A 13,283-nucleotide genomic window follows, 5' to 3' on the forward strand; every position below is an offset into this window, starting at 1 on the left:
TGTTTTTGTTGATTCAATCTTTGCCAATATTGTCTGAAAAGTGTAATTAAAGTGATACTAAGCTGAATATTATTGACAGAGAATTTCTGTTTATATGCAACCTCTGCTATCTACTGTAGATAGCATTGTACAATGTAATTACCAATACTCTTGTATTGATCTTGAATATTCATCAACAGATGTGTTTGTTGATTCAATCTTTGCCAATATTGTCTTAAAAGTGTAATTAAAGTGATACTAAGCTGAATATTATTGACAGAGAATTTCTGTTTATATGCAACCTCTGCTATCTACTGTAGATAGCATTGTACAATGTAATTACCAATACTCTTGTATTGATCTTGAATATTCATCAACAGATGTGTTTGTTGATTCAATCTTTGCCAATATTGTCTTAAAAGTGTAATTAAAGTGATACTAAGCTGAATATTATTGACAGAGAATTTCTGTTTATATGCAACCTCTGCTATCTACTGTAGATAGCATTGTACAATGTAATTACCAATACTCTTGTATTGATCTTGAATATTCATCAACAGATGTGTTTGTTGATTCAATCTTTGCCAATATTGTCTTAAAAGTGTAATTAAAGTGATACTAAGCTGAATATTATTGACAGAGAATTTCTGTTTATATGCAACCTCTGCTATCTACTGTAGATAGCATTGTACAATGTAATTACCAATACTCTTGTATTGATCTTGAATATTCATCAACAGATGTGTTTGTTGATTCAATCTTTGCCAATATTGTCTTAAAAGTGTAATTAAAGTGATACTAAGCTGAATATTATTGACAGAGAATTTCTGTTTATATGCATCCTCTGCTATCTACTGTAGATAGCATTGTGCAAGATGATTACCAATGCTCTTGTACTGATCTTGAATATTCATCAACAGATGTGTTTGTTAATTCAATTATTGCAGACACAGTCTTAAAGTGTAATAAAAGTGATATAAGCTGAATATTATGTAGAGAGGTTTTGTGTTTATGCATCCTCTGCTATCTACTGTAGATAGCATTGTGCAAGATGATTACCAATGCTCTTGTACTGATCTTGAATATTCATCAACAGATGTGTTTGTTAATTCAATTATTGCAGACACAGTCTTAAAGTGTAATAAAAGTGATATAAGCTGAATATTATGTAGAGAGGTTTTGTGTTTATGCATCCTCTGCTATCTACTGTAGATAGCATTGTGCAAGATGATTACCAATGTAGTGATCTTGAATATTCATCAACTGATGTTTTTGTTGATTCAATTACTGCAGACACAGTCTTAAGGGGTACTACACCCCTCGATAAATTTGTGTCTATTTTTGCATTTTTCTCAAAAACTAATAACACACTGGTAACAAAAGTTATGTGTTTTATAGGGGCAAGGAATCCAATTACTACACTGGAATTTCAGTGACCCAAGACAAGTGGTTCGTTATTTATGATAAGAAATAAGGTACCGCTAGGATGTACCTCATTTCCTATCATATATGCTGAACCGCTTGTCTTGAGTTACTGGAATTTCAGTGTAGTAATTGGAGCCCTTGCCCCAATACTATACATAACTTTTGTTACCAGTGTGTTATTATTTTTTGAGAAAAATGCAAAAATAGTCACAAATTTACCACAGGGTATAGTACCCCTTAAAGTGTGATAAAAGTGGTACTAAGCTGAATATTATGTAGAGAGGTTTTTTGTTAATGCATCCTCTGCTATCTACAGTAAATAGCATTGTGCAAATTTGATTACCAGTGCTCTTGGACTGATCCTGAATCCTGGGTCTTGAATATTCATCAGCAGATGTTTTTGTTGATTCAATCATTGCAGATATAGTGTCAAAAGTGTAATAAAAGTGATACTAAGCTGAATATTAAATGCAGAGGTTTTATGTTTATATGCATCCTCTGCTATCTACAGTAGATAGCATTGTGCAAAGTGATTACCAATGCTGTTGTATTGATATTCATCAACAGATGTGTTTGTTGATTCAGTCTTTGCCAATATTGTCTTAAAAGTGTTGTTGCCAATTCAGTATGGAAAATGTCATAACTTTAACCTTTTTAGATTCTTACTTCATGAAGTAAAAGTGCAGCACAAAATACATGTTTCATTTGACATTTACTTGATACTGAGCTGAATAAGTACTTATGTGGAAGTAAATGTTATTGTGGAGTGACTGCAGTTGAATGATCTTATATACAACAAATTGTGAAAAAAAGTCTGAACTTTTCATCGCCATCTTGTCAATCTTTTTTATTGACTTGAAGATTCAAACCGGTACAAACATAATAATGATTGGATTCTCTCTACACAACATGAATGATAGTTGTGTGGAGAGAAATTACACTGGCATGATGGTCATTGTAATGAAAAACACTACACTGATCATCCAGGAAACCTGTCCAATGCTCTACCAATTGAGCTAATGAGGCAGCTGGACATTTTTAATCTATTTTGATCCTGATCTGTTAAGATTTTCTCATCCAAGAAGCATAGAAAGAGGTTTTTTATTGGGATAGCACTTACAAAATGATAGGGTTTAAAGAAATGTGGCTTAAATGTGTGGGTACAAATATGTATAGCGTTAGTTTATAAGTTCTTTTACAGTCTTTGGTTGCATCATGACAGATACATTACTTAACCCAATAGATTTATAAAACCCTTTTTACATATAAATCTATAACTATGATAATATGCATTGCATAGCAGGTGGGGGTTTTATCCTTAAGCACTAAACTTTCAAAATTGAAAATTTTTGCTTTAATAACATCTAGGCAAAGATTTGAATTGATTCAGGTTTCAAAATTAGATTTAACATTCTAAATTTAACATAGGAAATATGAATACATTCATGGAAATAAAACCATTGGAACAGATTGATTAATTTCATGTTGAGTGTTTGATATTTTTAATACAATCCACAAGTGCATGTAATGTAAATCTGAAAGTTTTGCTGTACTTAAAGTGTTTTTTGAAGTTGCTGTTTTGTCAAAAAGTATCAAAGCCACTTTTGCATAATTACAATCAAATTCCAAGAAAGTACTTAAAATTTATCATTGTAAGTTAAAATTAATCTTAATTGGATGTTTGTTTATGCTAAAATTGGCATATATCTGGGTGGAGTAATATAACTAGAATCAAGATTCCAAGGAAATAATTAAAAATTATTATACATTATTAAACATAATTTCATGTTTACTAATGCTAAAAATTACATTTTTGGGTGGAGTAACTGGATACCATAATTAGATGTTAACTTATGTTAAAATTGTGTGTGTGGAGCCAAATTAAATTAGACCCTGAAGTGTTTTGTATTGTCAATAAGCTATTATTAATTTAGGAATCAACAGATGTGTGTTTTACTTTAAACAAAGATTTGCTAAGAACCGAGTTGTTTATTTTCATTGTTTGTCTCTTCAACCTGAGCAGCAAATTTTTGCGATGTCATCGAGATTTAAAAAAAACTATTCAAGAAATACAGCACTGATTACCAATATCTGTTGTGTTGTTCTAAATTCAGTGACCACTATAATTTAACATTCAAAGAGATTGAATTTCAGGGTTTGTGAAATTTTAACTGTATTTATTGTATAACAGGGATTATAGTGGAACTATGGTGATAGGAAATGCATATTCACCATGGCAACAAAGACGTAATATGCGCAGTTATTGGTAAATATTTCTTAGAAAGAGTCTGCCTCAGAGAAGATGATTGAAGCATTCAAGAGAGGAAATGAGATGTTATGATAGTTGGATTGGCTCAATTGTGTTTATTTGATTGATTAGCCATTTGATAAAATAATACACTTACTTGGTGGGATGACAAACAAAGTGATACAAAGTGATGCTATAAATAAAATAAGTTTATGCACCCACAAGGGGACAGGTAGTGATGATTTTTATTTGATTATAAAATATGGCATTTTCAATTATAAATTGACATGTGTTTTGTGTGAGGAGGGGTGAGGGACCTGATGTAAGGACTCAACAGGTGGATGTGGGAGGATGGATAAAAACCAATGTCTGGTTCTGGTTCTGGGTACTGTGCATGCTGCTCACACATAATAAGTCTGCTGTTATTGTAAGGTTTCTATCCAGGGATTTCTATATGAATGTATGAAGGGAAGATGACAATGTGGCTGGCATTGTCATTGATGACACTTATTTTATGAGATGTCACAAGGGTCAACAAACTGATATTTCTGCTAGTTGTGACGTTATTATGAGTTCTTGTAGAAGTCTCGTAAGGTTTTGATGGAAATTTATTAACAAATATTATTATTAGGGCCTACTACTTATTTCCCTTTGTTTTTAATATTGATAACAAAATTTATATTTTACTTTGATTCTTGATTTTTTTTTTTCAACATCCTAGCCTGGTTCGCGTGTAAATATTGGGCAATTCCAGTTGAAATCCATATACCCCCTATACCCTATGGAAGACATGACATGTTAATGTTTCAAAATTCTCACACAGGGGGTCTAGATTTCAAATGGAGTCACCCATTCAGAAACTCCTTTTGAAATTCACACTCCCTGTATGTGTGGGAGATTAAGGATGTGTCTTCCATAGGGAACAAGTGTATCAACAGCAATAGCAATAGCATTAACAAGCAAAAGGATTCACAAAGGGAATATGTGATAATTTATTACAACCAGAGTCTGATATCAGTGTAGGTTTCTCTCCCGGGTTTCTCTATTTTTAAGTTGTTTGTAAGAAAATATGATTCCCATTAACATACCTTTTTTATCTTCTTTTCTATTTTCAGAGTGTCAGGTGGTGAATTATTTGACAGAATTGTAGAAAAGGGTAGTTACACAGAAAGAGACGCCAGTGAAATCATAAAACAAATATTAGAAGCAATGAAATACATACATGATAAAGGCATTGTACACAGAGACCTTAAGGTAAGTTGTCATGCAATGAGGTAGAACCAAAGAGTTCCGCTGCTGCCACGTTTGTATGTCAATCATGGAAGGCAAATACTATCTAGGCCTACAGTGTAGCTCTGGATAATTTCGCTTTGCGATGGCAAAGTGTGATTGTCTGCATTCTGAATGTAAAATGTTTGCCAAAAATGTCTGCTTATTGCGCAAACTTTTAGGGCTCTTGTCGATAAATATCGGAAGTACACTATTTGCCATCCATGAGCAACAACTGATGTGGCGGATAACGCCGCGGATTTCCCATATGTGACACGATCTGCTCCATGGGGCCCAAAGGAGGCATATTTGAAAACTGAGTTACTATAATTAATAACTTGTAGTAACATTAGGCTATCATATACTGAAACCACCAAAGGTCTAGCATACTTGGTTCTAATGTTATGAGGTTTTGTGATGCGTAATGTCTTATGTATTTTATTGTTTTTTACTCCATATTTTTGCCTTTATCTCAGTTTCAAATTTGCCACCTTTGGCCCCCATGGACCAGATTGTGTCACATATCATTACATGTTTTTTGAGTAGGTACTCTTTGGGTCTAATCTCTTTGGTTGTCTCCTGCTAGAGCAAGATGCATTATCTAAAAGCTACCTTGTGATCTATGCATTAATACCGTAAAAACTCGATAGTTAGCATATGATCCTGTGCCATATGCTGGGGTACACAAAAAGGTGGCTTTGTTACATTTTGATGTGCAGTTTGGATTTCAAAACACTGTCTCTTGAGTATTCCTTCACTTAGAAGATTCAATTAGGTCTTAAATTGAGGCTAATTTATTCTATATTACTCATGTTTTTATCCTGTTTTCAAATATTTTTCAATTATTTTCTTATGACGTTTGGCATGAAATGTGCCAAGGGTGGCTGAGGATTAGGGGAGGAGGATTAGGGGAGGGATTCATATTGTAAATTTGATTTAAAACCCCTTTAAAAATTTGAATCTAGTAAAAAATGTCTAAATGAACTCCCAGACATCTAAACCAAGTGAATAAATACAAAAGTTCATTTAAAAGACCAATACTTGCTCAGAATGATTGTAAATGTGGAAAAAAGAGGTGGGGTTACATCCTCCCTACTTTGTGATTGTTTTTGCCCGCACTCTCTCATTTTTTAACCGATTTTCATAAAAAAGGTGTCAAAATGCTCAGAAGGATGAACCACTTCAAATGAGATGTGTAGGTAAAATGTATGAACCATTTCATTTTTTTACTATGTAACACAAAGGTACCCCAGGTTGTGACACAGGACCATATGTGCTTACTATCGAGCGCTTTTAAAACATGCAAACATGAAGAGCCCCATCCTCAAAAGTGTAAAGGGTTTTGAACAGATCATTGATACACATACTTATATACGAACAAGTAAACCTACAAATGTGTGTCTCAACCTCATTAGCTCAGTTGATAAAGCGCCGGACTTTGGTACAATTTCATGTTTTCAAAAGCGCTCAATAGTAAGCACATATGCTAACTATCGAGTTTTTACGGTATGTTGCTAAATAAATGCAATGAAGTACCTCTATGGAGGGTCACTCTGTAGGTTGAATATGATCTTAAAAGGTCATGTTCATATAATAAATGAAATATGGATGTATGAAATTTACAATAAACATAGAAATGCTGATTAAAAACAACACAAGACAGCACTTTGTGTAGGTTGCATTATTGTTCTTTTTGATCTCAGTTCAGCACTTGCTCTAGGTTCGAATAGGGCATGTACCAACAGATTAGGGTCCTACATGTAAAGTTGTCTGTGGTAAAGGTATCATTTTTGATGCACATAACAAGTAATATTCGTTAAGATAAAGATATTTTCACATGTAAAAAGTCATGTACAGTAGGAATTCCAATTGAATGAATGCAGCTTTCAACAGCTGTGCTTGATCCAAGTGCGATCGTATTTTGCGTATTTCAAACTTTGGATACAATGCTAACCAATCACAAACTTGTGTTTTGGCATGGTTGGATTCACGTCCGTGTTACTAAACGCAGTTGCCCACGCTGGCGTACATCGTGCAGTATACGCAAAAAACGCCACGCTATGTCAGGCTGCGCTCATTCAATTGGAATTCCTACTGTAGTTGAGCTGCTCATTATTTTGTTCTCAGCAGAGAGAAGAACAACAATAGTGTCATATTGGTTTAAAAAAAATATGGTTGCGTAGGTCTATATAAAAAAGATTTTTGCGTTTTATTTGCGAGTGGTCTGAAAGGTGTAATATTTGACCTTAATAGAGCTGCTATGATTCATGTATATTGCTTTTTGATACAATGATAATCTTATTTGTATCATCTTATGTAGCAAGGAATTAACTATATTAAGTCAGCAAGTCATTGTTTCTTATTCCACCCATCCAACGACCTTGACATTTTACCTTGGTAATCAATTGTGTTTTGTAGATCATGATCTGGCAATTTCCGTTACGGAACCCATCCATCTTACAGTTGCCACTTCCATAATTACAGTGTAAAAATAGCTTACTCACAGATGGACTTCTCCGTAGTCCACTTGCCCATTGTGCATACTCTGGCTATTTTATTTAAGCATAAAACTCTGATTTGTATCAATTTGTGTACAATTGATAGACCACCACATCTGATCCTTTTAGTCACTCTACTCCCTCTGTTTGTTAGCTTCCCAAGTGGACTACTTACTTTGGATTGCAATTAACATGCTTAACACAGTTGTCTATGGATGAGTTGGTCAAATTTCTGGCCTACTATTGAATAATTTAACTGTAATAAACATCAGTATAATTTAAAGTACAACTGAATGCATTCATCATGATTAAATAATAACATATTTTTATTTATCAAAAATCGACTAAGGCATAGTCTAACTCACAGAGAGAAATGATTAGAAACAATCTACTTAACTGTCTCCAAGCATGGATGCCTCATTGCGTACACTTCATCTAACGACAATGCTCTTCTATTTGAAAAGGATTGCATTTTGCACTTCATTGGTGATGAATAAAAAGTACTTACAGTATATTTGATTGTTAAAATAGAATCGTCTTTATTGAATTTAGCATGAGAAGCAACAAGTTGATGCAATGAACACATCCAAATTTGACTGAAGATTTAGTCACAATGTCATGTTTTTTGTGCAAACTTTATTTTTAATTTCATAAAACAAATTGATATGTTAAGTTAAATGAACTTAATAAACCTGACAGTAGACAGTAAACCTGAATGTATGTGGTTCATATCACAGGTAAATATGATAGCATTGCAGGTTATAAATAAAGTTAATGCTTTTTCCATTTCAATTGTGAAACAATCTGATTCAACCAGGCAAGAGGAAGTAATTCTGAAAATTAAGTTATTATCTTCCTAGTAGCCAAATGTACTATTGATGAAACCCTGAAATATCAGTGTACTTGTATGTTTGCAAAGTTACGAGATAATCAATTTCCTTATGTATTTTATTGTTTTGTTCCCTATATTTAACTGTATCCTAATCTAACAATTATTGTCACCACTTGCCTGGGTGAATCTGATTGTGTCACAATCGTAAAATTCCTGACAATTACCTCAATTAACACAGAAGCCCATTAATTAAATCAATTAACTCTTTCCAAACCTTCCATGTCTTTATCCACAGCCTGAAAATCTACTTTTCTACAGTCCAGAAGAAGATTCCAAGATAATGATAAGTGACTTTGGTTTGTCAAAATGGAAGGTTCAGGGGACATGTCAACGGCGTGTGGCACACCGGGATATGTAGCGCCAGAAGTTCTTGCACAGAAACCGTATGGTAAAGCTATCGATGTCTGGTCCATTGGTGTCATCTCATATATTTTGTAAGTTTTTTAGTACTTCTATAAAATCTGTGAATCTTTGTTATGAACCACTGATCAAAATGATCACAACACAAAGCCTATGGCATATCATAATTCGGAGTAGGTGTATGAGCCCAGTCTTGAACCAGTAACCAATGGAAACTAAGGTGCACTAACATGTACAACGGCAGTGAATTGATGTAATCAGCAAGATATAGGGGTGTGTTTGTACATTACATGTGTGGTCATACAAGGAAAACCCTTCCCAAGCTGACTTGTTAGTACAATTGCTAAAATTCCTAGTCCTACAAATCCAGAAAATGATGAGTTAAAAGTTTCTTCTGCCTGCATGTGCACTTTATTTCACCTTGAGTTCGGTAGTGATGTCATGTAAGTGCTTTTGACAAACCCTGCCATGAAGTGTGCCAACAAACCGCCCTTGTATGCATGTATATGCTTTGTGTGGTTAGGTTAGCACACAATTTGATACTGCGACCAGCGAAACACCCATTTACATCACTACCAAATTGGAGTTAAAACAAAGTTTAGTCAACAACTTATTTTATTTTCAAGAACAGTTTCTGACCTCCCCAGTTCTGCCAATTTGCCCTTGTAACTAGCAGCTCATTTCTCCTGCCCAATTCACTTACTAGTGTTTGTCTAGTCTCACCGTCGTCTTATAAAGTAGGGCAATGTAGTTACAAGGACCATACCCTTATTAACTCCCTGAGCACTACCTGCCGATATAACATTGCCTCTGATTGGTCAATTACATGATATCTTCATTTTAATCACTAATCAGAATGGAGATTTTTCAAATAAATCACCCCAATTGTTTTGCGTGGTGAAGTTATTCTAACAATGGCGCTGATTGGTCCAATTGATAATGAAAACTTCATTTTGGCCAATCGGCAGGTAGTTCTCATGGGGTTAAACCCTCCATGCCATGACATTTGTATTCATCCTCTGCCTTTTATCATTGACAAAATGAATGCAGAGGATGTTATAGATGAAAAGCTTGCACTAGAAATTCAGAGTAAAAGATGAGCATGTACTCCGGGCAGGTATTGCTGCTGTGTTTCATAAGAGGAGGCAGCCTCTATCTTTTTGTCTAATTATGCACTGATTTTTACACTACAGTTAGAGTAGGAAGGATGCAAAGAATTACCTTGCGATGCATCTTTTATGTATGTATGTATGCCATCATGCTCATGACCTGTGGATATGTCTGTATCTTTAACCAAATACATGTAAACGAAATCCCTCTTACGCCTCACATGGGATGTGCAGTGCTGGAACAGTAGTATGCAATGAAGTTGACTGTGTATCCAGACAGATCTTGAAAACCACGTGTACATTTTAGCAGTCTGAACAAGACTAGTTTCGTGTTTGTTATCTGTTTTAGATATGCGTTAATTGAATATAGTACATAAACCTACTTGTTATAAGTTATGTAGAAACTATTTTCTGTTGTTAACTTTTCAAGAAATACACATTTATGCCACAAAAAAGAGTTTTAACAATTATTTTGATCTACAGGACTGATAAGTATCAGATATAAGTGATATGCTTTTTACAACAAAATGTGATGCTATTGAAATTACCTTAACAAACTTTACAAATAGAATGAAGAGCAGGAGAAATTTCACAGGTGAAATTCAAGTGTGGCCTCCATTTACTGATCGTATCATAGTTGAATACTCACAACATAAATTGTTGAGATGTTTAACCTTTGGAGTATAAACTCATCCGTTTTGATACCGAAGACAGCCCAGAAATTTGTCTATGACAAATTTTTCTTTTGAATTTCCAAATATGTGTGCAAGTACTTTCCTTTTGTGTCAAGTTCAGCAGCTGCATGTTAAATAATACAATAACATAACTGAATGTTGAATTTATTTTGATCATGCAGACTATGTGGTTACCCACCCTTTTATGATGAATGTGATGCAAATCTCTTTGGGCAGATTATGAAAGGGGAATATGAATTTGATTCGCCTTACTGGGACGAGATTTCAGATTCAGGTAAGTACAAAACTCTATCTTCCACTGTAAATAACACTGGGTGCAATTTCATCCAACTCTATGGACTTCAAATTTGTGTACTGCTTTGTGTGCTTGCCATAGGCTTCAACATAAAAAGTTTTGAGATATTTTCTCAAAATATCAAGAGCTATCTCACGAACCACTGAACCGATACTAGGATTGTTTGTGCTTGTTTTAATGCATTTTTTCAGTCTGATTCTAAATATGTATCTAAAAATGCACAATTCTGAAATTTTTTAATTTTTAAAGAAAATTCAGAACTTGTCGTCTGCAGCTGACACCAGTGTGGAGAGGATTAAACCATTTACTTTTTCAATGTTCTCCTTTGGTGTGTGGTTATTGCCTGATGCATTGTAAGGATTTATCTACCATAGGGAGGGGGAAATTGTGCCCAGTATTATGCAATTACTTTTCTTGAATACAGATCCCAGTAAATCTGTTTCAGATTTATCAATTTGATAAATTGTTATGAAGAATTAACCCAAAATCATGAGTTAAAAATCATGCCATAGAATTTGACACATTGAAATATGGTTGATAAGGTTTTAGGTTATAAATTATTCTAGTAAAACTAGGGACTAAATCTCACAATCTAATTTTGGATACTCCAATTTCAGTCAGGAGCTGATTTTGAGTGCCTCATCAATCATCTTACTTATTTTAAAACTATCAAGAAATAATCCAACATGTAGTTTTATGTATCACATGGATGGTTTAAATTAGTATTGAGTACAATTTTACCCTTTGTGTGTTATTGAATATGTGACACGATCAAGGGAAATGAGTCGGATGTCGCTAATATTGATTTTGAGATATTAGCAAAGAAAGTGTTAAATTTCTTTTGTTTTATATTGTTTTCAGCGATTGATAAATTGATGTAACTTCACAAAGAAACGTTGTATCAACATGGGGTTTTCAGATTCTGGAAGCTCTAAATGTCCTCTTAAGAAACATGTGTAAAACTCATTTTCGACCAGGGCCGACATGTGACTCATTCCCCTTGATCATGTCACATAATTTTTATATTTAGTTTGTATTTGAGCAAGAACATCATGAAATTGTCAATTTATTAAAACTAGGTCTCTTCTGAATCAAGTGAAATCATCATTATGCACCATCTCTCCAACAAAGGATCTTTTTCACTTACCAACAAAAGATGATTGAAAAGAAATTGGTGTAATAGATTGATTTTATATGAAAGTTGAATTTGATATGAAACCGACTGCAGGAAGTACATATGCCTTATTTATGAGGTATTAAATGGACATGGTTGAGATGAGGAACAGTAGTGATGAATTGTATGCAGAGTCTTTTGTATTTCCTGTCTTGAAGACAGAATTAGAGCACTCTCATTCAAAATTAATATCAGCAGACTGTTTTGTGATGTTGCCAGGACTATTTTGCAGTGTATATCATTACTGAACAAGCCCCTAAGCAGATGTCATGCAGTTGTAGTCACTAAAGTCAATGCAGCAAGCTGCTTTTCCCCTATTTAAAGATAATTGAGCCCCCTTTGCAAGTTTGTATTAATGTATTGCTTTAATTAATACAACATTAAGATTAGGTTTGCCTGAAAAGAGATTGCCACAGTGTTAAAAAAGGAAATTTGCTACATCAGGAAATAACATTTGTCAGGAAATGGATGTGCTTTAATATCGACTATAGTGTTGTTGGCTGCTGTCAAGGCAAACTGTTCATGGTGATTTGCACTAACTTATGGAGGAGACAAGTCAATGAGGAGTATAGACACTTTTTCATGACAAGAAGATGTATATTACGTATGCTTTCTCAGTACCCCTTACTTTCTTTTGCTTTAGTTTGTGTAGCAGTATAGTTATGTTAAACTTTAGCAGTATGTCTAACTGAGAGAGAATAGGGTTGACGAACTATGTGTTTGTTTGATTGTTTCTGGAGTGAGTGAGTTGTTAAAAACATCTTCAAAGGATTCTTTTTCGACATGGATGTCTTGTGCAGAATGTTTGAAATGGGTAATAATAGTAGTAAAATTAAACAGCCTCTTACGAAGTCCTACCAAATATGGTGAGTAATATATGTTTGCCATGTAATTTATCCTGACAGTAGACCGTATACTACATGATGTATAACTCACATCATTTTGTTTTTTACTTCCCCACCACTTTATATTTCAGGAGGTAATGATGAGAGAATCTACATGGGATATGAAATCCGTATCAATGTAATCCAATTGAGATCCAACTCAATGTAGACTTAGCTACATGGTGCAAATTTCAGTGTGAGTGTTGCAACATTATGAGTTGTAGCGTGCACATTCACGTAATGCAACACATAACTATAGCGCGCCTTTATTACAAGATGTAGTAATTGTTGCACTGAGAGTGTTGATTGTAAGCGTTCTCCGTGCAGTATAGTATGTCAGTACACCTGTTCAGATGCATTGCAGGCCATAAAAGTACACATTCATGCGGATTGCCTCTCCCCTGTCCCCTGTAGATTTCCCCATTGTCTGTGATATAGGCACTATGTTTGCTGTG

General features: G+C 34.3%; 1 protein-coding gene across 1 annotated transcript in view; it reads left to right on the forward strand.

The window, feature by feature from the left end:
- The window catches only part of LOC140147303 (calcium/calmodulin-dependent protein kinase type 1-like), a 169,088-nt gene that overhangs the window by 120,935 nt on the left and 34,870 nt on the right, over positions 1-13,283 (forward strand). Inside the window, 4 exon segments of the mRNA XM_072169081.1 lie at positions 4,768-4,906; positions 8,547-8,616; positions 8,619-8,745; positions 10,637-10,749. Of these exon segments, the coding sequence (XP_072025182.1) occupies positions 4,768-4,906; positions 8,547-8,616; positions 8,619-8,745; positions 10,637-10,749 (449 nt within the window).

Source organism: Amphiura filiformis, chromosome 3 (genome assembly GCF_039555335.1).
Source record: "Amphiura filiformis chromosome 3, Afil_fr2py, whole genome shotgun sequence".
NCBI lineage: Eukaryota > Metazoa > Echinodermata > Ophiuroidea > Amphilepidida > Amphiuridae > Amphiura > Amphiura filiformis.